The sequence below is a fragment of the Amblyomma americanum genome, chromosome 3 (genome assembly GCF_052857255.1).
Source record: "Amblyomma americanum isolate KBUSLIRL-KWMA chromosome 3, ASM5285725v1, whole genome shotgun sequence".
NCBI lineage: Eukaryota > Metazoa > Arthropoda > Arachnida > Ixodida > Ixodidae > Amblyomma > Amblyomma americanum.
The window spans coordinates 97,246,662-97,272,871 of NC_135499.1; the positions used below are offsets into that span (position 1 = coordinate 97,246,662).

Genomic DNA, 26,210 nt, shown 5'->3' on the forward strand with positions numbered 1-26,210 from the left:
TTAGCTTTCCTGATGTTGATTGGACCAGCTTATCTGCATCCTCCTGCCCCTCCAAAGAATTTATTGACCTGCCTCTGATGTTTAACATGCCAAAACAGTCAGCATGCCAACTCGCAATAATCACAAACTGAATTCATTTTTTTCCACCGATAGATATTTGATACAGTCAGTGCAAATGGTCAGTGGTGTGAGCGATCACAAAATGCTGTTATCCGACTTTTCCTTCCACACCCCTGTCCGAACACCATCCATCAAATATATACGAGACTGCAAACCGGCAGGCATTTTGGTATCAACAAACAGAAATATTTTATTATTCCTTTCGCGAATCTCGCACTTTAAAATCTGTGAACAAAAACTGGTTTTATATGCACAAACTTTTATCTCTGATTAAGAAGTAGGTTCCTCTCGTTTCTTCCGTGGCAATGCATGAAAACACTGGTATTCAAACGCTTTGAGAAAGCTATCCCGAAAGAAAAAATGCCTTTTTCTTGCATCTAGGACATCACATTCTGAACTTAAATGGAAAAAATACTTTACTTGCCTGAGGCAGTACACAAAACTTTTGAGACGCTCAAAGAAAAAGTTTCCTCAGCAGGACCTACTCTGCATCCTCCGCACCAACCCCCAAAAATTTTAGAATATATTTACTCCTCGCGAAGTAAAAGCCACAACATTTACTTATTTAATTTGGGCAGGTCCCCTGTGCCGACTGATCAGCGTTCTGATGTCATGAATTCATATTTTTATTCTATTTTCACATGTGTACCAGCCTTGAGCACACATACGCTACCTCCTGTAAACATGTCCAGATGCCCCGCCATTCACATCAGTTCTGAAGCAGTCGTAAAACCCATTTAGAACCTTAAACTCTCAAGAAGCCCTGGCCCCGACAATATCCCTGCAAAGGTACTTCAGTCCACTAATATTATTTCAAGCCTTATCTTAAAGATCATATCCACCCTGTCCTTGGCTAGCAGTTCGTTTCCGGATTACTGGAAAATAGGCAGTGTAGGCTCAGTGTTCTAATCAGGAAACCGCTCCAATCCATCCAATCATCACTCTGATTCATTAACTTGTCTGTAAGATCATGGAACACGTCATTTACTCCGAAGTTGCAAGCCACCTTGATAGTTTTTTAACGAGTCAGCATGGTTTCAATCCTGGCCTTTTATGCGAGACCCAACTTATTAAATTCACTTCTGACCTTCGCTTTAACCTTGACTCGTCTTTCCAGCATGGCGTCATTTTTCTCGATTTCTCCAAAGCATTCGATCACGTCCTCCACCAAAGAATAATATTTAAATTGCCTGTGTATTATTTAAATGTCTGTGTATTGGTCCGCTGATTTTATCCTGGATTAACTGTTTCCTCACAAGCTACTTTCAATACACAGTCATCCAAGGGTATCATTCCGCCACTCACCAAGTAATCTCGGGCCGTTGCTTTTCCTAATCTTAGTAAATGACCTCCCTTCTGGCATAGCATCATCCAGTCGTCTGTTCGCCGAAAGCTGCATGCTATAGTGCCGCATTTCTTCTCACGTTCACCAGCTAACCCTTTAAAACGATTTACGCAGAATTGAAAATTGGTGCTCAGATTGGATGATGAAACAGAGCATAACTAAATGCAAATTGCCGCACGTCTCACGTAAAGGTTCCAACATTTCCAATGCATATTCCCTCAACTCAACTATCATATCATAACTTGAGTCCAGGCGACGTGCTGATTAGTTAACTAACATGGAATGTGCATGTTACACGCTAGCTGCTGACACTTCAAGAACGCTGGGCTTCATTAGAAGGTCACTTTCACTATCACCCCATCCATTGGTAAACTTGCGTACGAAACTGTCATTCTCCCGAAGCTCGAATACGCATCGGCAATTTCGTCCCCTCATCAGGCGCACCTAGTTAACGAATTTGAATCCATACAGATACCCGCTGTCTGTTTTATGTTTTTCAAATTATGACTTTCGCTACAGCATCAGCAGTATTAAGACATCTCTCTGTATCAGCCCACTAGCCCTAAGATGCATAATTTCCTGCCTTTGTCTGTTCCATAAACATTACCAGACTGCGCAAATCTCCATGATTCTCTACTGTAGTGCCACCAGTTCACACATCATCTTGTCTGTTCAACTTGAACACCATCCGGCGCTTACATGGATCTACTAATGCATTTAACGGATATTTTTTTAACAGCCGCAATTGGCGACTGGAAAGAGATTTCTGAAAATGTAATCGAGCTTGACCCTGATAGATTTAAACAATGTCTGACATGTCGTCTGACTTCATAATTTGTTACTTCCTCTTTCTTTTCATCGTGGCGCCTGTATCATTCAGTGTGATTTTGTACAGACAAGGAGATGGTCACTTCGATGACCAGGTTTCCGCTGTAGGCGAAAAGCTGGGCCATGCTGCTGTCAAAGACGAGGCAGTCGCTGTTCACGATGACAGCCTGGACACCCGTTCGGATGATGCGTGGCGGGGCCTCCCAGGTGAGCCGCCGTTTGTGGCCGTTGAGCTCGAGCCGGTAGATGAATTTGTCTGCCTGTGCTTGGGACCCCATGAGCTGGACCATGGCGAAGAACTGCTGGTAGCCGTCGTACTTCTCCTGCTTCTTCAGCACCACCATGAAGTGGTGGCCAAAGCAAGACTGTACCATTACCCAGTTGAGGGCGTCCGGCACGTTGATGTCTGTCGCCTGGAGCACAATGTGCTCACCTGGCAGAAAGATGGACAGGAGAACACATTGTGGTGCATCATATTCTCTTAATTTCTGACTTGCTAGCACACGCTTCAGATCTTATGGGTGTTCACAGACTGAAGCCCAACTTCTAGAGCAAGACATTTGTCAATGTCCACATTAGAGCACTGCACGGCCCACATTGCGAGGCCCGAGGTCGCGACTCAAAGCTTGAGCCCTGCCCGAGCCCGTGGCATCAAGCCCGGGCCCAGGACGGGCCCGCTACATTAACACTTTACTGAGCCTAGGCCCGGGTCACCAGGCTCGATGCAAAGCCTGGGCCAGCCCGGGCCTGTTCCCTGAGCAATCGTAAATTGTTCACCTAGTGCGGATAGTAGACAGTGGTAGCGTAGTTAGACAGCCGTCCGGTGAATTCAGCAAAGCGTTGACGTTGCCCAGCCACAATTTGCGTACGGCAGCAGTTGCGGTGTTTACGGTACGGTGGTGTTAAACTTCGCCTATCTCAGGCTTCGCGAGTAAAAAAGCGGCGAGCAAGGGCGCTAAAACCGCTGTGACCATGAATAATAATGTCTAGGCAAATACAAAAAGAGAACATAAAGGCGGGCTCGCCCGCTTTGTCTTTTGAACAGTAGTTTTTTTTTTCTGTGGATAGCGCCGAACTTAAGAGAGTCAAATGAAAAAGTTTGCATAAACGCGCAGTTAATTTTGCATTATGTCCAGATTTTTCATCAGTCATTTTTAATTGCCCGGGACGTCTAAATAATAAAACGATCTCAAAACCGTAGCAATGACATTTCCTTTTTAATGAGCACGATTTCGTGTGCTGAATAAAGACCACGCTGGGCGCTTTTCTATCATGAAGAAAAGTAATAAAATCGCCTCTTTATTGGGTAGTAGGTTTGTATAGCCGATGTTCCCTAAACCAATATACTCTCCTCAATGGCGTTTCTCGTAGGGTAGAGATGTGGTTTTTGGGAGGCGACAATCGAAGATCATCTTGGGACAGCCACCCGTCGACTGTCGAACGAAAGCCCTTTCCAGCGCTTCTTATGAGACTTGAATTGCTCAAACGTGAGCAATAACACAAAAATGAACCGACGGAGAGCACCTTCTGACAGATCTGATGGCGTCTGCTACTGGTAGCTGAAAGAGCCAAGTCAGCGGTATTCGGAACTTCAGTAGGCGAGCGCATTCGTGCGATGAGCTGTCAGTCACGCGTTAGAAAGCTTCGACAAGAGCGCCGCTTAGTGCAGCCCACTGCTGGGTTTTGTAATTTATATTCTTATCTTTTGTATCGTTCAATGTGGCAAGACATGCGCGTCCGAAATTCTTTAGGCATAGCACAGTGAGTGACGCTGATAAAAGTCTACATACGAGCTGAGCTTTCTCTCCTTCCGCGTGGGCAAAAGAAAAAAGGAATAGCAATAGAACAGCACTCGGCAGCTTGATATATCCGTTTTACGGCAAAACCGCGTCCGATATATAAAGAAAGAATTGAATATGTTTGTTACATCGAGGTTTGACTATACCTGGCGGCTGCTTTTATTGGAAAAGAAGGAAAGGCTACAGGGGTGAAGCATCCGAACTGTGTCATTCCATCCAACAGTTCGGCCACAGAAAGGTGCGTGTAGCTGCCTGGCGCGTTGTTCTCTCCTCCACACAACTTTAGCATCATCGGTGGGGCAGCTGGCGCCATCAACGGAGGCTTTTTGTAACTATTGTGCGTAGCAAAATTCCTAAGATATCAAAAACATCTTTCTTCCTTGGCTTTCAGCATTGAAAGCTGGCAGTTGCATAAGAAATATTGTAGAAACGCATGTAAAGGCCGGAACCTGTATTCCCGAAGGAAATATTTAAAAAAAATATCCCTGTAAGCGCCACACCCAAACTTTTCACAACCCACACGGAAATAGCCTTTGAATTGCACAGGCAATGGCTTCCGCGATCAGCTCCGGCTGCGAGGAACGGTCCGCCCGCATTCTGGCCGCGAGCTCCCCCTATCTACAATGGCATTGGTATCACCAGATCAAGCTTTTTGTGGTTGCCAAAGGCACGGGAGTTGTGGTAACATGTTAGTTCAACGTAGTTGTGGCTTTTGCATGCTGCCGCCCAGCGTCACAATTTAACATAAAAGGCAAGCCCATCAATAGCTACACGGCTGGAAATTTGCTCTCGAAGACGGCAAGCGTGAGGCGGGCAGAAAATTTGACGTGGCCGAGAAGTGCGTCCGACGATGGTGCAATCAAAAGGTTGCATTGAGGAACACAAAATGCTAAGAATGCACGTTCCGAGGCAAGCCGTGCAAGTTTCCCTAAATGGAAGAAACAGCTACGCGTTGACAACAGACATGCTGCGCGACTTCTCGTGGGATGAGCGTACACCAGAGTTCAGCGCCAGCTCAGGGTCTGAAGACTCCGCGAGCGACGACTGAACGTATAATAAATGCCGCTCATTCCCCGAGTGGTGTGTTTTTACTTTTAAAAAAGTTCTGAACATCGCGTGTATGGTTCGCGCCTCGAAATTGGCCCTCGAATCTGGGGAAAAAAAGTGCGGCCCTTACACTCCTTTGTACGGCAAGCCTTAAATAATGAACATTGAAAATACAAAGCAATCCACTTATAACGATACCAGATATAACTATATATCACTTCAAGAGAAAGGTAGCGCGAACACAAGACGATGGACGAAGACAGAACCCACTGCACGAGCGCTCGCGGTGTGTGTTCTGTGCTCATCCATCGTCTTGTGCTCGCGCTCTTTTTCTCATGAATCGATACCGCCTCGCCCAACTTTGGTACCAACTTGGGTACCAAGCGCTGTCGTAGTCACAATTGCTTTAGGGAGCAGCTTGCTTGGCCACTGCTGAGCAGCCGTCTAACACAAACGTACTAGTTTATGACCGACATGGCTGAGAATTTACTTTCTTTTAAGTGTTCGCTTTTGCGCGTTCCCGCGTTTCGCTCAGTCCGCATCGCAGTCCTTGGCAGCGCGCCAAGATGCTCTAGGCCGATAACATCGCGGCCTATTTATCTGTTGATGGGAGCTTCGGGGGAGGTGGAGGTGGCTCGCTCACCGAACTTGGCAGAGCGCCAAGACGCTGTGCGCCCTTGACAGGAGCACAGGTGGTGGTGGCTACATGCATGGGCCAATGTCTACATGCATGGGCGAATACCAGGGTGTGTTCCTTCTGCTTTTTTTCTGCTGGTCCAGATAAAACGATAATCGGTTACAACGATCGGATTTTCCGGTTTTCTCAATATCGTTACAAGTGTATTGCACTATATACCGTGTTTTAAGAGGAGAGCAATAAGCAAGGATTATATTTCGCTCCGTAGGAAGAGAAAATGAATTTTGTGCTCAGTGGTTCCCACTCCACAACCCGAAAAAGTTGTCGTGGAGCATAGCTGCCGACGATTTCCACTAAAGTGACAAACCTAGTCAACAGTTTCTAGCCATGCAGGCATGATGAATGTAGCTGGTTCTACTCACTCACCTTCACATATCGGGGACTCGTGCCAGTGGACGAGGTGTGACGTCACTTGGTCGAGCGAGCCTTGCCACTTACATGATCCACCGGGGAAGGGGCACACGTACGGCCTGCGTCCGCATAAGGACAGAAACAGTAGAAGAAAGAACATGATCAGTTTAATGTCAAAGATGAGCCTTTGCAAGTTGTGACTGGTTCGTCATGTGCTGCTTCATGGTCATATGCAGCTCAGCCATAGTGATGCAGAGAAAGCAGACTATAAAACGAATTCCGCAGAGAAGGAAACAGAAGTGCCTTGCCTTTAGGCAAATTTTATTTTGTGTGTTCAACAGTGAAATAGTATGAGGCCACTAATGAATTCAAAAAGTCTGACATTTCAAATTACATACCGGTACCTACTTTGCAATAACAAAAAATGAAAAAAACTCAATCCTCAATCTTGACAAAGTAGAAAGTGTAAACGTTCTCCTCTGTGAACATATAAAAAAACATATGCAGGTTTACAAACATCAAGCAAATTGCTGGCTTCGTGATGTCAGATTTTACTAGCATGTTAGCATCTGACCAGGCTGAAAAAGAGAAGGATAATCAAAATACATTTGAGTGATGTGATTGGATGAGGTCCCTTTGCAGCAGCTTTTGGAGCAAGCAAAAGTGCCTTTTGGAGCAGAAAATTGAGCATTTGGTGCAGATATATGCAGAATTTTCTGGTGTATAAGTTGCGTTATTTGTTAGCTATTGCATCGGTGCGACTCACGTACAGAGAAAAATAACACGCACAGTTTTTCGCCGTTCAGTATCTGTGTTTGAAAAGAAAATCGGTCTGTACAAGAGAAGAAGCTTGTTTAGGTTTAAGGGGGTTTAACGCCCCAAAGCGAATCAGGCTATGAGGGACGCCGTAGTGAAGGGCTCCGGAAATATCGACCGCCTGGGGTTCTTTAACGTGCACTGCCATCGCACGGTACACAGGCCTTTAGAATTTCGCCTCCATCGAAATTCGACCGCCGCGGCCGAGATCGAGCTCGCGTCTTTCAGGTCAGCAGCCGAGCGCCATAACCACTGAGCCACCGCGGCGGCTAAAAAAGAGAAGAATCGAGTTGTTAGTTTTAGCACAGCGTAATCCGTTACCGTGATCCGAATCGACGGTGAGTTGAGGACCCAACTACGTTTGTGCAATGGTCGGTGTGTGTTCCTCAGCGCCATCTGCGCATGTGCATATAGCTAACCGTGGATGCTGTTAACAGTAGTGGAACGTATATTGCGCTATGCTAAAACATTTTTAGGTATTATCCTTCGGCTAGAATCACATAATTTCGCAATCTCCGGACGGAATTTGGCAGCGTAACAAAGTGCAAGGCAGTAATTACTCATGGGTATCTACCGAAGTGCAGCCTTACGGCTACAAAGGAAAGCTAGGCAGCTTTCTCAGGAACTTATAGTTAAAAAAATTTGTCCTGGTCCAGGATTCCAACCTGGGGCCACCATTTCACCGGAGCATTCGCTCTACCAACTGAGCTAACCGGGACAGCAAGCCTATGGTAGGGCGAGAGAGAATTGATCAATAACTCGAATTCGGAACAGAGTTACAAATCTACTCCACCTAGGGGTATTTCCTTAAACAATTGACCAGAACAAAGTGTGTGATGCTGCTGTATCTAGTCCAGTTAGAGTCTCAAAAGTTTCGAATTCAGCGTCGCATCCGTATGGCTTCGCGCACATTAGGAGTTGTTCTTACTAACACGATGATGCCTGTGAGGCAAGGAAGCTCCGATGTAAAACTGAAGTTGAGTGCCGTTGATTAAGAGAACAACGCAGCAGGGATACAGTTTGAGGTGAGTGAGAAAAAACTTACCCGGACTATCCACCTCTATTTTATAGAGCAACAAAGCGAACCCTAGAATCGGCGCCCACTGACAACTCCGCGGTAGCGTGCTGTTTCCCCACTTCAGCCAAGCGTGGAAGTCAAGACCGGCGCTGTTTGTACATGTCTCTGGAATGCGCATTTTGAGCACGGCCTCCACAACAGAGGATAACCATACTAAATTCTTGCGAGCAGCAAGCCTATTTCACTTCTCTGTTGGTCTGGCCAGCATGACATGCAGCATGAGTACGTACGTTCACGTAGGGTCACACGTGGCGCCCGATAAGTTTGTTCTTAAGGAAATACAGAACATTGGCAAAGGCTAGGCGCAGATTACTCGTAGTTTGTCATAATGTAGCAGCATGTAGCAGGCTTTGTCTTCCAGCACAATGGGCACAGGAATAACGCTACTGAAGGCATGCCTACCAGCTGTTGGCTACCTGAGCTCATTAACAGATGCTGTGAAGCCTGGCAGCTGTTTCCGCCACTCGAACCCTGACCAGCCACCTGGTTGCACCATGTGTGCACAAGTCAAGGCAAACATCTACTCCTGGAGAACAATGGCGGCCACAAGAACAAAAAGTTGGAGGTGAAACAGACCTGAACTCGCAGGCCTGCTCGTGTTCGGGCTTGTCGATGTATGAGAGCAGGGCAGCGCAGCCCTTCAGGGAGAATTTGCAAGGAAAGACCTTTCTTGCCAATCTGTCCATGGCCCGGTTGGGAATGTTGCCTGCACAGAAAACAGTTATACAGAAAAAGGGGGACAATTTTATTTTATTTATTTATTTTCGGCCCTCGTCACGAGGGTATTACATAGGGGTCGGTAAAACTTCGAACATGAAGATACACGAAGGAACATATAACATGAGGAACAGAACAAAAAACGAAAAACGCAATAACTGATAGTCAGAAAGTACCAAATTTGGCAGAACAACCAAACGAAAAATGGCCGACCCCAATGGCCGACAAATGATGCCTAGTGACAAGTCACGGCGAAGCACTTGATTTTCTCCTGCAATAACAACCGTGCGCACACACCAAAACATACAACATGTAGAGTCTTTGTCAAAAATAAACGGGCAATGATGAAAAAAAGAAGCAACCGTTTCAGCATGTTACAATGGGTCTCCTACTGCATTACAGTGGGTCTCCTGTTACAGTGGGTCTCGTACTTCTCCACACACACAAATGGCGGCCACCAAAAGTAGACAGGGCACATGGTATACGAGCAAAATCAATGCTATCACTATGCCTAGAAGTGGGTGTGCGGCTGCGTTTCTGCACTGCACAGACAGCGAACAGTCTCTGTATATAGCGCTGCAGCATGCAAGCAGCAACACTTCCCAGCTGAACAATCCTGCCATGCTTACTAAACATGCATGCTGTTTATGTGGCGGCCAGAGTGGCTGTAGTTCTCGTCGCCATGCTTTCAGCCGAGAAGCAGCAGTAAGACCACAATGGTTTGTAATGCAGAGCATTACCTGACAACTTTCAAAGCACTGCTACAAGACTGAAAAAGGCAGTCAGTGTCTCCTGCACGATTCCGTACTTTAAAAGGCATCAGAAAAGGAGGCCATAATTGCGTATCTACTGCTTATGGTCATTAAACCCATCGTTACTAAGAAAAACACATTTCCACGCACAGTTTCCAGTTGACATGTATCAATTAATACAATTACTGGCGTTCTCTGTGGCAGGCTAGCGTAGGTAAAAATGCGATTGGATTGGTATATTAGCACCTTCAGTCGAACGGATGTTTAGCCTTTACTAAAGCACTACACATCATCACGTGCAGATGAAACTAGTCAGAAGAAGTCAATGCAGAACTATTTTTGACATACAAGCTCACAAAAAAAAAACCAGCTTCGCCAACATTTCAAGACATTAACATAAGTAACAAAGAAAAAGATTACTTGGCACCACGGCCTATATTTTTGAAGTTGTTTCTCAGCTGCTTGTGAGGATTTATACAAAAAATTAATACGAAACATAATCTAGTCACGTTACAAGAAATATTTTATAGTCGTAGCTGTATTCGGGACTGTCTTTGGGGTTGGAAACGATGTAACGAGTATTAACTGAAAACACAAGGTGCTGCGTTTCACCCAGGGGCATTATTGTGCAGGCTAGAGACAGATACAGATTACAAATAGATGTGCCTAGAGATAAATACAAGACTAGAGATAGAAGAAAGATCGACCCGACAGCGGCGGCCACCTGTGCGTATGGACTTGTAAGAGGGGGAGAGTTGAAATATCTGCAACTTCATCATCAACTCCTTCGTGCCTTCATCGGCAATATCACTGTGCCACGTCAGTGGCCGGGTTGTATAAAATCCAGCCCGTAATAAGGCGTTCGTTCTGTAGACAGGCTGATGATAATTTGCTGGTAATCTGCCCAAGCATTTCAATGTATTCGACAAATGCTCCCACTTTCGGGTCAGATGACGTCTTTTTATTGACTTCACGTGCAAGAGCAGCAAGCTCAATGTCAATACCTGCGAACATATTTGAGTCTACTGAATCATGTCAACTTGAATGCTAATAGCGTCTCAGGCCCTTTCGCAAAGGAATGAATCGTCATCTGCAGTTGTGTTCAGTAATGCGGCTTACCAAAGCTAATGTTCGGTTATAAGGCTTACCAAAGCGAATCTGGCTATGTGAGACGCGTATAGGCCTCTGATAATTACTATCCAAGTGGTTTTTGACGTGCACGCGCATCGCACAGCCCTTAGGCATAACGGCATTGCATCATCCATCGAAATGCAGTACCCTCTCGCCGATCAGCAACCTCAGTTTCGGGGACTGCTGGCTTCGCTCTTTTATATTATCCGGAATCAGAGCGGATCCAGCACCAGAAAAAGCGACCAGCCTGGCAGGCTATTACAACGCTCTATGAATAGGGTCCTGTGAGTGATCGCTTGAGCTTCCAAATGCATCGTCACACAGCCCGCTTAATGCTGGAGTCAATGACATCGATATAAAGCAAAATTTCGTGATGAGTTAAACATATTCTGATTTCTTTCTAACTTATGCCAAGTGTTGATGATGTTTATCAGTTTTTTAATAAAAATGGATGTAGAGTGGCGCAGTCTGCGAACAGTTTCCCGCGAGACTCATTATGAGAGAACTGTGGTCAAGAAGAATGACATTGATTTTATCGGTCTCCACATAGATTAGCAGCTGCAGCAAAGTATCTAATCCGCCTCACACCGCACGCACATAAAATGAAGTCGTTCTCCGCTATCCACGTCAGTTGCATGGGGTCATTGCACGCCAAACATCCCTGACGTTGCGCTCGACCATCTCCAATTTGTTCTAAAAAATCATAGAAACTTATCCTAATGTGCGTAATGAAACTCTGAAACACTTTTGCCGAAAAAAAAAATTTCTTGAGGTGAGGGCGGTGTGAATATTTAGAAAAGGCGACAAAGCAGGCGCTGCTCAATAATTACTAAAAAATTGAAAATTTTATAAAACACTTAACAATTGTTTTCATTGACATTTGCACAGATCCTGGCTTTCGATATAATTCAATACATGCAGTTTATACGGTATATTTAAAAATCGAAGTAAGAAAATGCACCATTTTCGTCGTTTTTTGTTATAAATATCAGCTTGCTCTCGAAAATTCAGAAACCGCCGTTTTAATTCTCTAGATGTCTGGTATCTGTATTAAATGTTACAAGGATTAAACTGCGTACATCGAAGTAAAAAAAATAATAAAGTTGCACAAAGTGCGTTTTCAGCCAAACAGTCGTTACTTTCACCCTTAGGTGTTCTAAGTAAAAATACAAACGATAGCGGTTTACGTAGAACAGTTTATTGCCATTCATTTGTGAAATTTTTATCGAGATTTTATTTTAAGGCGAAAATTTTTTTTTGAATTTCAACTCTCTAGCCGTATTTTGCTTCGCCTTTCAACGCCTCTTCATAGCAGAACACGCCACGTGGTATGGCACGACACTTACCGCCAGAGAGCATCTTCAGTTTTCCGTCGTTCGCTGTCGTGCATTTTTAGGTCTGGAGGTAAAGAAGATATCTCGTGACATTCGGCGGATGGTATGCAATAAACGAGATCGTTATTGCTTTCGAAGTTCGAACAGACCTGCTTTTGTACGGGGCTGTCAAGAAAAGAAAAAATGCTGGTAGTTCAGGTCCGGTTAACCCTGGTCGAAAGCGCAAAGCTGCATCTCCCTGGCTACGTTTGTGGACGAGCGATTGGCGGTTTTCACATTTTTTTATTTGTTAAGCATCTTCTTTTCATCCAAACGACATTGAAGGCGCTCACACAAGACAGCATAAATATTTAATATAGCTTCGGTGATATTTACAACTGTATTAGTGCTCGTTGTATGCGGAGATATGGAACCAAATCCGATTGCAAACGACGCCCAAAGCCTGCCGAAAATTTCAGACAGCCAAATTGAAAAATTCGCTTTTTTTGGTGGGGGGAGGGGGGTAGATGTGGCGCAATGTGAGGCAGGCGTCATTTTCGTTTCTTAAAACCAACCTTGATTTTACTTCGCTTACGGCGCAGTTCGCGTGCCCACCAGGATACGTGAAACAGGCGTAAATTCCTTGTTTGACCTCTAGCTACAATCAAGGTCATGTTTGCGGCCCCGCTTGCGTCTCAAAAATCGGGCTAAGTAAAGCTTTTCGCTTCAAAACAAGGATATTCCGCGTGCTGTCTCGCATGGAAAACGTGGAGGGATGGCGAGCTGGCATTGCAGCCGTATCACAAGTCCTTTAGTTATACCCGAAAAATATCGCGAAGAGCGCGCTCCTCGGTCGGCACGTGAAGGAGCGAAGTGCAAAGCTGTGGCGAGTAAAGCCCCAACTCGATGGACACATCCTAAGGGTACGGCCTAGCGCACCTCCATGCACCCTCTGCTGGCGCGTTCACCCTCTCGAGCCGACCGAAGGAGTTTCAAGCGTGAAGAAAGAGGATTTGGGGGGCGATGAAAGGACCACTTAAACCGCGAAGTTCCAGGAACCTGAGAGAGCTTCAAGCCATGATGAAAAGAGTCCCCGAGAGCCTCGCTATCCTCCTATTGTTGTAAAAATTGAAAATTGGTTTTTGTGGAATGAAATGGCGCAGTAACTGTCTCTGATAACTCGGTGGACACCGGAACCGCGCCGTAAGAGAAGGAATAAAGGAGGGAGTGAAAGAAGAAAGGAAGAAAGAGGTACCGCAATAGAGGGCTCCTTAATAATTTCAACCTCCTGGGGATCCTCAACATGCACTGACATTGCACAGCACACGCGCTCAGCGTTTGGCCTCCATCGAAATGCTGCCGTGTTCCACTACTACCTTTTCGCATGCTCACCTCATGATCCGGCTCGCTTCTTTGTCTCCCCTTTGTAGACGGAGAGAGCGAATAACTTTTATCGAAGAAAACAAAAGAAAGTGTGGTGGGGGCCTAAGCCCTCAAAGGGAGGGAGACAAAGCTCACTGGTCGAGTGGTAGAAGAAAGAACGCTTATTAGGCGAAGACACCCATATTTAGTCTCATGACACCTATATAGGCCAATTACAAAGTGCACACCTAAAAAGGCAAAACAATCCACTCAACTTAATCAAGAATGGAAACCATCTAAACCACACATACTGATTTGGTTGCAGTTGTTCTGTTGCCTTGACTATGTCTGCTGACTTGTCGCCAGACGCACTTCTGATGCGGACGGCGTTGCATATGTCCTCTCAACAAGATTGTACTACTGAGTCAAACACCGGAGCGTCCGCCACTGTTTATACTGCCTCGCAAAGCGGACACCCGTCTATAACATCACTGATTATCCCGGTACCAATAGAGTTTCACGGACTCTCAAAGACGCCACTCCCATAATGAACTGGTCGCAAGGTCAGACGCGGCATAGTATCACGCGTTCACTAAGTCCCGCAGAGCTGTAACATACTCAGAAATTGCCCCCCCCCCCCCCCCCCCTGGCTCTTGCCATTTGCGTTTAAAACGGTGGCACTCATGATGAAATGTGACGATAGGGAACATATCTGCTTCAGTATGGTGATCGTAGGTCTTCGTCTGTGGCGTCCGGGCTTGTTGCGTTAGTCGTCGTTACAGGTGGCTGAGTAGCTTTTTGTGCATAATAATTGACACCACCCTAATCATCGAGGGGATAAATGAGGAGTGCACCTTAGTGCTCTGCTGGCAGTCGTGACCCTCCTTAGAGCGACGTTTGGTACCAACTGATGAGAAGGCCGGCCCCGCTTCAGTATGAACGCAGGTGGCGGCTACTTGTTGAGTTTCGGTTTTACCGCGTGGTGAGACATTTCCAGAAAACTCTGGAGTATTCCTCGAAGAAAAAAAAATGAAAAGTTACGGTTTTTATGAACGCTGACTTCCCAGTCTACAATGAAGCGTAAAACTCTTTTGGTTCCGTTAGGCCTCGCGTCTGACCGTTGCCGAAATGCGCTCTCTGCCCGTCGGGGAAGTGGACGCCGCTGTCCACTGTCCAAAGATATTTTTTGTTCCCCACAAAACTACTATGTTCTTGGCCCTATCCTTCTACTTGTCCCTCCATCATGCCATGAATTAGGACCGCTTGGCTGTATTTTGTGTCGATGAGAATGGATTGTAGAACTGGGATATCGTAAGCCCGTTCTAAGGAGACACCATATTGTGCGCAGTGAAGAAAACGTGTCCACGGACGACAGCTATTGGAATGAAGCACTCAACATTAATTTCGAGGTTTCCATTCAAAATACTCGTAGCTAGACAGTATAGGCTTTCTATATATTCATTAGATTATTCAATTTATGCTGTAATTCGGATCTACTTCCCGATGTTCATCGATTTCGAAGTGATGCCTTCGCACCGTGGTTACCACCGAGTACGAACTGTGCTCGCCAAGGCAACCATGAAAATTTGAAGAAAAAAAACTCCATCAAAAGAACAATGCCGATGAGCATGCCACATGAAACGGAACATCGCTGTAATGAATCATTTTGATTCCTGCTGGAGGGCGACGCTCAGTCCAGTCGAACAAAGGAAATAGACGTTAAGGACTCACATTAGCTGGAGTTGTGTCGACGAAGCTTGAAGTGGCACCCCAAGACTACGGACCCAAGGAATACGTTGCCATTATTTTGCAGCGGCTTGTGCAGTACGACCAAATTATATAATTCGGGGCCAACGACGAGATTTTGAACGCAGGCCTTCGTGGTTAACGCGCTTTAGATGTGCGCTGCGTTGTTCGCCACTCACTGCCTGATTACTGCGTGCCCCGCCATCCGCAGACAAAATTTAATTTCAAAATTGGTTTTTGTGGAAAGGAAATGACGCAGTAACTGTCTCTCATAACTCAGTGGACACCGGAACCGCGCCGTAATGGAAGGGATAAAGGAGGGACTAAATAAGGAAGAAAGGTGTCGTGGTGGAGGGCTCCGGAATAATTTCAACCACCTGGGGATCATTAAAGTGCATTGAAATCGCACAGCACGTGGCGCATTTGCGTTTCGCCTATATCGAAATGCGCCCGCCGCGGTCGGGTTTAAACCCGGGTACTCCGGCTCAGTATAGCCGCGCCTTAACCATTGAGCTGCCGCGGCGGGTGGCAAAATTTAGAAACTAATCAAAAATAAATGCTAAGCGTTCTACAGCGGTCATCGAATATGATGAGCTGAGCCGCGTCCGCGTGTATTTTTCGAGCGGCGCGTTTCTCAAACGGCCGCTCCTCAAGAACACGTTAAGCATTCGCGGAAAGCGTTTGTACCTGAACAAATCTTGAGCGCTTCTGCTATAAACGCCGAACCAGCGCCTCCTTTATCCTTTCAGAGGAGGCGCTGGCCGAGCACGATCAGGTTAACAGACAAGAGAAACGGCGATAAAATACACAGCACGCGTTACTTTTGCTCAACACGCTCACCGGAAGCGTTCCCTAGAGCAACAACATCGTTGGAAAAGAAAAACACTGTGAATTCAATCATGGGGTTTTAAGGTTTTAACATCCCCAGCGACACATGGGCTACAAAGGATCCACGTGAAAGGCTCCGGATTAATTTAGACCATGCACCTAGGGATACGTGCACCGACATACGTGCCTTGCGCGTTTCGGCCACAACGGCACGTAGTGACCCTGTTCCTCCAGCTAAAAAAAATAACAAAGTAAAAAATTCATGTGGATTAGCTCAGCTAATCCAGGATATACGAAGCGAAAGATGTCTGCGTTCACTGTGTTCATTGGCGTTGACAATGTTCTAGACGGCGATGTCTTTGAGGAAAGGAAGGGCGCATGACTGGCTCCTGGATATGCGGACTCCTCATTCGTGCTTTGATACAAGGTCGAGCTCACTCACCAGTAGTAGTTGTCTATCAGCGGCAGACTAACATCCCTGCGGGAAGAATATGAACCTAGGAAGGGACGCATTGAAGGACCCGAGCCAATGGCACAATGACGGGACACGCGCGGGCTGCGGCTCCTATTTTGCGGGAAAAAATTACAAGAAGCCGATAAATAAACCTGGAACTGATTTCGCAGCAATCGCTGTAGCGGAAAGTCGATCTGTTAATTTGCGGGTGAAATGTGCTAATAGTTATCGAGGCAAACAGGTCAAGCTCACTCACCAGTAGTTGCTGTCTGTCGGCGGGACACCAACATGGCTGCCGGGAGAACCCGAACGTAAGACAGATGGATGTATTCGAAGGACCCGAGACGGCGCGGTTCGGGTGTGCACCGAGGTATGTGAGACAGTTACTGTGCCATTTCCTTTCCTCAAAAACCAAACAAAACAAGTGAGCCGACGGCGTTCATTGGCGTTGACAACTATGCAAAGGCCGTTAATTTTCACAAAAGGATAGGCGCACAACCGGCACCGTGAGCACGTGAAAACCTCAATCACGCTTTTATGTACATGGCGTTGGTGTCCACATGCAACAGCCTGCTTTGATTGCGTTCCGTACACATTGGATAGGCAGCGCGCCCTCCCTGCCACCCTGGGAGTAGGCTTGCAGTTAATGGTTGATCGCGAGAGATTGATCACTAAATGAACGCCGCGGCCTAGCTATTGCTGCAGTGCCGTATGTCAGCCACAACGCAGTCAGTGCTAATGTATTCAGGCCACAGCTCGCTCTCACCACCGCCACATGTTTCAAAGCACGAATGTGGCGTCCGCATATCCAGGGTACAGCTATGTGCCTTTCCTTTCCTCAAAGACATCGCCGTCTAGACCATTGTCAACGCCAACGCCAATGAACACAGTGAACGCTGACTTCTTTCGCTTTGTATATCCTGGATTGGGTGAGCTAATACACATTTTTTTTTATTTTTGCCGATGTGACCAGGGACGCAAGCTGCATGGTAGCTCCCGAACGCAGCCATCGAAGGCAAGCCGCTAGCACTTTCACGTCGTTTTTTTTGCGAGGAGCAATATTGGCGCTTGGTAATATTGTTTAAAATAAGGTTATACAGCTAGTGGATTTTCGCCTCGCTATCGGTGAAGTACCTATCTGTCCATCACCAAAACAGTGCAGGTCTGGTAGTGGTGACGGAGATCGACTTGATGACGCGCACGCTGACAAAGCCATCAGTGTACGTAGCAGCAATTAATTCCTGCAGTTGACAAGCATACAGATGGTTTTGACTTTTTCTGGAAAAAATGGTTGACACCATCTAGAATGCTAGGTGTTGCAGGCTGCCAGGAAACTTGTGAGGAAGTCGCACGCGCTGTATCGCTGTCTGACAAGCGATAGCAATTGCTTTAAAGTTTTCCATACCAGAGTTTAGAGGGTGCAAATTCGCATGCACTCATTTCTTTTACTGTACTGCAAGTCGTACTAATAAAAGCCCAGACCACACATATGTGTGGGTTCAGGTTGAACATAACGAAGTAAATATTTTCATTCTTTGATCATGGAGGTTAGTTCCGAGGCCCACACAAAAAAAAATACTCCCAGGAAAAAAATGTCATTTCTCCGGCTGTTTTTGCACCAGCAGGAAAGGGTTTTAAGTTTCCAGCAACACATATATTTCACCAGCATCGTGGCACTGAGAAAACAGGCCACTGAGTTGCAGGCCGAAGCGAAGACAACGCGCTGCAATGAGATAAGTGCGCTTTCCCTCAACGCCGTATCGGTGGGCTCGGACGCTGTCTCCACACAGTCTGGTGCGCTTCACTGCAATGCAAGCACAGTGCTCTTCTTCACCGTCGCAGACGACACGAAACACTCCTCAGGGCCTCTGAGCGCCTGCACCGCTTTGTTTAGACGCTCTGACGCTCCGCAGAGCGCGGCCACGCGGGGCCGCATTCGCAAATATGTTTGACGACCCTGTGCAACACATGCACACCTTGTGCCGGCTTCTCTACTACCGCACATTATTACAACCTCTTGACACAAAACCCTGAGGGCCTTTTTGCTACACAAGATGAAAATTACGTTGATTATAGCTTACCTTCTAGAAGGAGGGAACTTGAGCTTGATGATGTGTATCCTCGGCCACGTTGTGACAGCTCGCACACAGATCGAGGTGTCGGACAGTACTAACACCAAACGCTACCTTCACGGCCTTTTTATAAGCACGGGCAAGGGGGGAGAAGGTTACACCGAACGCCATCAGCAACGCGGTCTGAAACGCGAGCGCTGCAACCGGCGTCGCATAAAACGCTCAGTAGCGTTCCACCGAACGCGTGTAGACCGCAAAGCGCGGATGCAGCATATGTACCTCAGCACAAACTCGTGGAGCAGCTCGTGGTTCTGCAATAGGCCACCACGGTGGAGAAGCGGAACATTAGAGCACACGCCATATCCCAGTAAACCTTGAATATTCAGAGGATATCAACAAATGGTCCTAACGTCCATTGTCCATGTATCGATATCCTCTGCATCTTAAGGCGACTATTGGACTCAAATATCCTCTGCATGCTAAGTGGAGAGGATATTCAAATATGCATGATGTTCTTACAGCCCATTGAAAGTTTTGTAAATGTGCTAACAAATTACCAGAAACAGATGTGTTTGTTTTTGAGGGTATGAACAAACTGAAATTGTTACCTTTGGATTTTATTTATTCCTGCGTTCGCAGTCCTGCATTTTCAGGAAGGAATTATTTCAAGCAGTCAACTATTACACGCTTTCATCCCATTTTATATGTGTGCGAATGCATGTACGACACGATTATTTGAATAATGTTCTCAATTTAGACCCACAGCCACAAGCGCGGCGATTTCAAAGCCAGAACAATAAAACACTAGAACATCTGCTCCTTCGCTGTTCCGCGTTCGCCGATGCTCGTCGCGATATGCTCGCGGCCTATAGGGCGCAGGGCATACTACCAGACTCCATCAAGACGCTATTGTGGCCGCAGGGCAGTGCGCGCACTCGTGAGCGAACTTTGGTGAGCCTCTTTGCATTCCTCGAACACACGGGCTTGACGTCCCGTCTGTTCTCCGTCAGGTAGTTACACGCAGTGACCGAACGCTCCGCGAGTTATACCTTGAACGATTAATAACTGGACGCCCCACTCTAGTTGTAACCAACACAGTGCTGTGCGCGTGTGTGATTTAATTCCTCTAAAATGAACTAATCACGCGCACAACCTGGACACATTTCTTATTGTGTAAATAGTTTGTACATATTACTTCTCCCCTTATCCTCTGTTCCTGTCCCCTCACCTCTTTCATTTCATTTCTCCATTCAGCCTGCTGTCCTTTATTTCCGCTGCCCCAGCTCAGGTGCTTCAGTATCGATGGCAGATGCAGGGGCTAGCAAAAATCTTTTCCTTCCTTTTTACTATTATATTTAATAAAGCCACTACCACCACCGCCAGAACAATAATTAGAACTCTCTTGACTCTGGGCAGCCTAACGGCCATTGGCATCGCCATTATCCGCGTCATGAATCGTTAGTCCTACATCCAAATCAATCCAAGCGCCTCTACCAGGGGCCCTATTCTCGATATACGCCGATCCGCCCTGAGCGAGGCGTACCCGTGACGCGTACATCGGGGAGCTGGCAAGGTTCGTAAACGCAGAATCGCATGACGAAAGTGGAAAAGAAAGAAAATGTGTATTAGCTCAGCTAATCGAGGATATACAAAGCGAAGGATGTCGGCGTTCACTGTGTTGTTTGGCGTTGGTGTTGACAATGTTCTAAACAGCGGTGATTTTGAGCAAAGTAAAGGCGCATAACTGGCTCTCTGGATATGCGGACGCCTCATTCTTTGATACATGTGGCGGTGGTGAGAGAGAGAGAGATGTGGCCTGAGTGCATTAGCGCTGACAGCATTCCGGCTGACATGCGGCACTGCAGCAATAGCTAGGCCGGAGCGTTCGTTTGGTGAATCTCTCGCGATCAACCATTAACTGCATGCCCCCTCGCAGGGTGGCAGGGAGGGCGCGCTGCCTATCCATTGTGCGGAACGCAATCAAAGCAGGCTTTACAGTTGGGCACCAACGCCACGTACATGAAAGCGAGATTGAGCTCTCCACTGACCCACGGAGCCGGTTGTGCGCTTTTCCTTTCGAGAAAATGAACGGCCCTTGCAAAGTTGTCAACGGCAATGAACTCTATAAACGTCGTCGGCTAACTTGTTTCGTTTGGGTTATGGGGATATGAAATGGCACAGTAACCGTGGCACATATATCGATGGATACCCGAAACGCGCCGTAAAGGAAGAGGTAAAGGAGGGAGGGAAAGAAGAAAGAGAAAATTGAAAATTGAAAGTTGGATTTTGAGGAAAGTCGCGCAGCGGCGGAACACCTTTGGCTTGGTGCTACTAGTGGCGCCTGCGCAGTAAGGTCTAGGGAGCGAGAGAGAGAAACAGCAGCGAAAGGTCAGGCGACGGAGTCGGCGGGGGTCACCTGCACCGTGCGTAACGTCACTCGTGCTCCGACATACGCCGGCTCGCGCGAAGCGCGGTGTTGACTAGCGTTGTGAAGCTTTTCGCTTCAAAAGTATGACAACAATCGATACTGTCGTCTGCTACTTGGCGCCAAGTTCAAAAAACACCGATGTCTTAAAGCGTGCCTGAAGCCGAGCATCTCCGGCGCGTACGCGTGGTTTACAGCCGATGAACGAAACAGGGAAATGCGTTGCTGCCTCAGCTTATCAGCCCATACGTTTGCGTTGGCCAGCGAAGGAATATATGGATCTGGCGTTGGTTCTTAACGCGACGCAAATAGTCTCAAGAATAGTGAGGATAGGTGAGCGGCAACTGCGTGAAGCAATGTTCTTCGCGACCCTGCCGCTGCTATACCCGCAGGAAGTGACGAAACTTGGCGGCAGAGCACGAAAAACGCTATGACTGAGGATTATTTGGCGGTCCCTGACTGTCGCTTCACCAGCACATGCGGCGACAAGGGGGAGAGTCTTCGTGCGCCCATAAAATGAAGGCAAAACAAGTATATATATTGAAAATTTACCCCTTTATAACTTAACTTCGTCGCATGAAAAAACTGTAATAAAGACAACTTAACTGAAAATTCTGTACCTCTGTCCATTCACAGAAGCACGAAATCGCGCCAGAATGAAAATGGACTCTCCAGACGGAAGCAGTGAAGGCGATAGCGGCACGGCGCTGCGGCGCTATTCAACTGGAAGCTCTGTTCAACTTTATGCTGAATCACCGAGCGTTGGCCCTCACGCCCGATGATAGTATATCGGCCGAGAAAAAGCGGGCGCTGTGGGTGCAGCTGGCAAAGGAGAAGTTTAATGGATACACATGGTAGAGGCCCTTGCCCTGCATTGGGCGTATTCAGGCTGATGATGATGATGATTGGTCGTTTGATGGAAGTTAACACCACAATGCAGAATGAGAAACAAAACTTCTCACGCAGAGCCCAGTGATTCATTTATTATAAGGCTACCGTTATGCACCTGCTGCAGCAACAGTAAGCTCCTTTTAATGCAGCAACATTCCTAGTAAGAGAGAAAAGTTTAATATCTGGAAAGGTGAAGAGGTCACATGGAAAAAAAGTATTCACATATGCTACTCAATCGTAGAAAACGGGACGAATACAGAGGTGGAGAGTGAAGGTGGAGGGTTGTGCCATATTACAAACAGCTTCATGCAGTGTGCAAGACACTTGCTTTATTCGCTTCATACTAGTTGATATCTTAATGTGCACATACACACGCATTATCTAGTGCACGTGGCACATTAAGCATGAAAATGTGTCAGGGTGAGGCGAAGGAATCAAAGCAGAATAAAAAGAACTGTGAAGTTGCAAGCACCAGAATTAAGAAGGAAGAAGAGCAACACGACAATAAAAAAGCACAAGCATGACAGCCACAAGATAACACACAAAGAATGCAAGAAATGCAAGGCTAACGTGGCCTTTAGCACAATATTTCAGAGAGGCATCATCACACACAAGCAGTGGTATTCTGGCAAAAGGTTCATAAATGCTGCATGATAACACTGGATGTATATTGGTTTTGGCAAGCCCTGTGCACTCCACTGTGAACAGGGCGGCAGTCAGTGAAGAACAGCGTTTTCTGCCGATAGAAAACCGGTTTGTGAAGAGACTGGAGGGTGACGTAATAGGTGACAATGCTAGGTCGCTGTCAGCGTGACGTCAGAGTCACTCAGCTCTGCTACATCTTTGTTTTCCTAAACAAATAGTTTAACGTCTCGCCGGCAGTGGGTAACGGCATGGCTGTAGACGTTGTCGTGTACTTCGCCGTAGCTCTGAGGGGTCGAGTGCGACGTCTGGGTCGCCAGACGCTGGAGGATCGTCTGGCCGAGGGGTTACGTCGCGTATGTGCTTCCGGGTCCTCCTGATCTCCCGGCCGTCTACCGTTTTCAGGATTGCGGAACGCGGTGTCTCCGCTGGCCTCAGGAAGATAGCAGGTGCCCAGGTCCGATGAAGCGTGTCGTACGCAGTTACCTGCTGTCCCTGCGATAGGGGAGGCAAGTGTCTGGAGCCACGGTTGCAGTAGCTTCTCTGGCATTGGCGAGTTTCCTGGAGTCTGCTGTGCACGGTTCTGCTGGGCACCATCTCTGGAACCATGTGTTGTGCCAGAACCGGGAGCAGAGTTATCGTCTGCCTTCCCATAAGCCTCTGCACAGGAGACTTCACCACAGTATCCCTGGCGGCATTGCGCCACTCGAATAAAGGCATTTGGAAGTCTGGCATCCCACACGAGCACTTATTCAGCACCATATTAGCCTCTTGGACTGCCCTCTCAGCCATTCCGTTAGAGCGCGGATGATAAGAGCTCGAGGTGACGTGTGCAACACCTAGCGTGGCTAGAAATGCTTGGAATTCTGCGCTGTTGAACGGTGGGTCGTTATCACTGCAAAGCTTTAAGGGCAGTTCATGAACAGCGAAAATTTCCGCACACCATGATTTGAGCAGTTTCGCTGTCACATGTTGGAATTCGCGTATTTATCCGCTCCCGAATGTGCGGCGTGAAGAGGACACAAAATTTCTGCTCTCTTCAAATGTGGTATGATTACCTTGTTACTGCGAAATAAGAGGCCGTCCTGGGTGTGTATCTCCTCCCGGTATGACCAGTATGGGCGGACGGCTTCGGGGACATCACGCTTGTCGTCCAGCCAGCTTGTTTCCGCATATACACGTAGCTGGAGCAGAGAAGGATCGCCATCGGTTGCAGTAAGGAGGTCCCCGAGACGTTCATTTGAAGCAGAAACGAAATCTAGCACATTCACTTGAATTTGCTCTTTCTCTTCCGCCATGCACTCTTTGCTGGGAAACTGCGACAAACCTTCTGCGAGAAATAGTTATTTGCCCGGTTTGTAGATAACATTGATAGGATAGCGCTGCAGGGTTACTCTCGTGCGTTCCAATCGAAGAGGACACTGATGCCACTGCTTCTTGAATATCGGCATCAAAGGGCGGTGATTGGTCTCAACGGTTACCCCTGGCTGGCCGTTAATATAATCGTGGAATTTCGTGCAACCGTGCACAATATCAAGCGTCTCTTTTTCAATTTGCGCACAGCACTGTTGTGCGCCTGTGAGCGACCGAGGCGAAAAAGCGACAGGGCGGCCTTCTTGAATAAGAAGCGCGCCAACTCGCAGTTCGCTGGCATCGACTGAGAGGATGGTAGATTTACTCCGGTTGAAGTACGATAGCACAGGTGCTTCTACCAAAGACTGCCGCTACCTCTTAAAACTTCTTTCCTCCTCTTCGATCCACACCCACGCAATGTTTTGCGGAATGTTCGGAACGGGGCAGTCACATCAGACATGCTAGGAATGAACCGCTGCACAAAAATAATCAAGGCAAGAAATACTTGTACCTCCTTACTGTTCTTGGGCGCTGGCATTAGTAGGACATCTTGAACTCGTTGTGGGTCTACTCGCAGGCCTTCTGCAGGGAAGATGTAGCCCAGGTAACGCACTTGGGGCTGCGAAAACGCGCATTTCTTCAGGCTCAGCCTAAGATTGTTCTCTTGACAGCGAGTCAACAGGACTGTCAAGTGGTAGTTGTTTTCCTCTTTAGTTCTTCCCCAGAGCAATATGTCGTCCATAATTACCACCACGCAAGGTAATCCTTCTAACAAGCGGTTTATTGCTGCTTTATTGAGGCGATTCCGAACGGCATGCGAAGAAACCGGTGGAAGCCGTACGGCATGCCCATCGTGCAGAGTTTTGAACTTGCCTCGCCCAATTTAATCTGTCGAAATCCTGATTCGGCATCTAAAGTAGAGAAAAACACAACCCCGGAAAGTCGCAGAAATACGTCCTCCATTGTCGGCATAGGGTATTTTTCTTGCAAAAGCAATTTGTTTAGCTCTCTTGGATCGAGGCAAATGCATACTTTGACCTTTTTTCACTACTGTGATCATGAAACTAGAGCAGTCAGTAGGCTCGTTTACTTTTGTTAAGACGCGCTGCTCTTCCATGCGCTGTAGTTCTGCTTTCACCTTGTCTTAACAGGCCACCAGAACTCTTGTAGCTGGCACGATGACACCCCGGCACCAGGCTTCAGCTTCATGTACTCGAAGTCATTTAGCTGCAGAACCAGAAGCCTTTGAAGACTTCTGCAAATGGCTCTGCTGGTGGGTAGAGTTGGTCGTGCTGAATGCTCTGCAAGCGGCTGGTAAACCTGAAACGTTGGGCTGCTGTACCACTCAGTGTTACCGGAACGTCTTGCTCCACAATGAAAAATGTTTCGTCGTGAGCTTTGTCGTTTGAAGAAAGCAACAACCGTACTTTCCCGCGGGAAGTGGTTTTGTGTCCAAGAAATGCCGTAAGCGTGACCAGGCAGGTCTGTTCTGTCTTATCGGCCAGTTCTTTAATGTCCTTTCTTGAAATAACGCAGCAGTTTGCTCCCGTGTATTATTTGCACTTCATTGGTGTCCCTTCAATGTCCACAATCGCACTCCAGTTGTCTGCCGTCAGTGTGTGCACTGTCAAAGCTTCTAAGAAGTAATCCCGTCTTCTACATGCAGCTCCTGCAATTATGTTCTTCTCTGAATTTCACCTCGTGAATGCGGCTACGACTTGCATACTTCTGCGAAGTGGTACCGCCTGCCGCATTTCTTTCAAGATTTACCGTTCGCGAGGCATATTCCGCTACAGTGCGTCTGATAACCGCATCTATTGCAGTCGTCATTTTTAGCACCTACGACATGAACTCTCATTTCATGGGTGGTTCCTGCCGCTTCGCTTATCTCGCGGAACTATTCTTTCCCTTGTTCTAGGGTGCGGCAGATTTCGACAGTCTTCTGATAGGACGGGTTCCCAAAGACCAACTTTTGCTGCAATTTTCTGTCTCGAATGCCCAAAATAATGCGGCTGCACAACATACGGTCTTCTAGCTCACCAAATTTGCAGTTCTTTGCTAGTATTCGTAGCTCTGTCAGCCATTCAATGAATCTTTCGCCTTCCTTTTGGTTTCTCGAGCAATAGCGGAATTTGTGAAATGTTTGGTTGGTTTTGGGCTTACAGAAATCCTCAAACTGTTTTAGCAGGACCCCGGCGTCCTTTTTGTCTTCTCCTGCTTCAAACTTGAACGTGCTGTACGATTTTCTAGCTTCTTCACAACCCGTCACTAGCAGTGTGGCTGCCTGCACCTCTTTGCTCTGCTTGTTCAGCTGGGTAGCAGTAGAAAACAACGTGAGCTCACTCTTCCACGCTTGCCATCGTAGCCAAGCGTTGCCTGATGTGTTCAAGGGCTTCGGTGGCGGATGAAGAGACGCTGGAAGGGACGCTGGCGTAGACATGCC

General features: G+C 47.1%; 2 protein-coding genes across 2 annotated transcripts; both read right to left on the reverse strand.

The window, feature by feature from the left end:
* Positions 1–495: 495 nt before the first annotated feature.
* LOC144123157 (E3 ubiquitin-protein ligase Siah1-like) lies at positions 496–18,535 on the reverse strand. Its single transcript, XM_077656040.1, has 4 exons — positions 18,466–18,535; positions 8,658–8,787; positions 6,203–6,306; positions 496–2,726 (listed from the first exon to the last, which is right to left on the reverse strand). The coding sequence occupies exons 2-4, from the start codon at positions 8,765–8,767 to the stop codon at positions 2,338–2,340; spliced, it is 603 nt and encodes a 200-aa protein (XP_077512166.1). The 5' UTR covers positions 8,768–8,787; positions 18,466–18,535; the 3' UTR covers positions 496–2,337.
* A 4,101-nt stretch (positions 18,536–22,636) lies between these two features.
* Positions 22,637–23,712, reverse strand: LOC144123914 (uncharacterized). Its single transcript, XM_077656626.1, has 2 exons — positions 23,473–23,712; positions 22,637–23,086 (listed from the first exon to the last, which is right to left on the reverse strand). Exons 1-2 carry the CDS (start codon positions 23,710–23,712, stop codon positions 22,637–22,639), a joined length of 690 nt encoding a protein of 229 aa, XP_077512752.1.
* Positions 23,713–26,210: the final 2,498 nt, after the last annotated feature.

Bases quoted from the DNA above. Each gene is read 5' to 3' on its own strand.
- LOC144123157 (XM_077656040.1), bottom strand. From the start codon at position 8,767: ATGGACAGATTGGCAAGAAAGGTCTTTCCTTGCAAATTCTCCCTGAAG. The intron at 6,307-8,657 runs GTCTGTTTCACC...ATGCGGACGCAG, and splicing joins GAGCAGGCCTGCGAGTTCAG to GCCGTACGTGTGCCCCTTCC. The intron at 2,727-6,202 runs GTGAGTGAGTAG...TCTTTCTGCCAG, and splicing joins CGAGTCCCCGATATGTGAAG to GTGAGCACATTGTGCTCCAG.
- LOC144123914 (XM_077656626.1), bottom strand. From the start codon at position 23,712: ATGGCGGAAGAGAAAGAGCAAATTCAAGTGAATGTGCTAGATTTCGTT. The intron at 23,087-23,472 runs GTAATCATACCA...ACTGTGGTGAAG, and splicing joins TCTTATTTCGCAGTAACAAG to TCTCCTGTGCAGAGGCTTAT.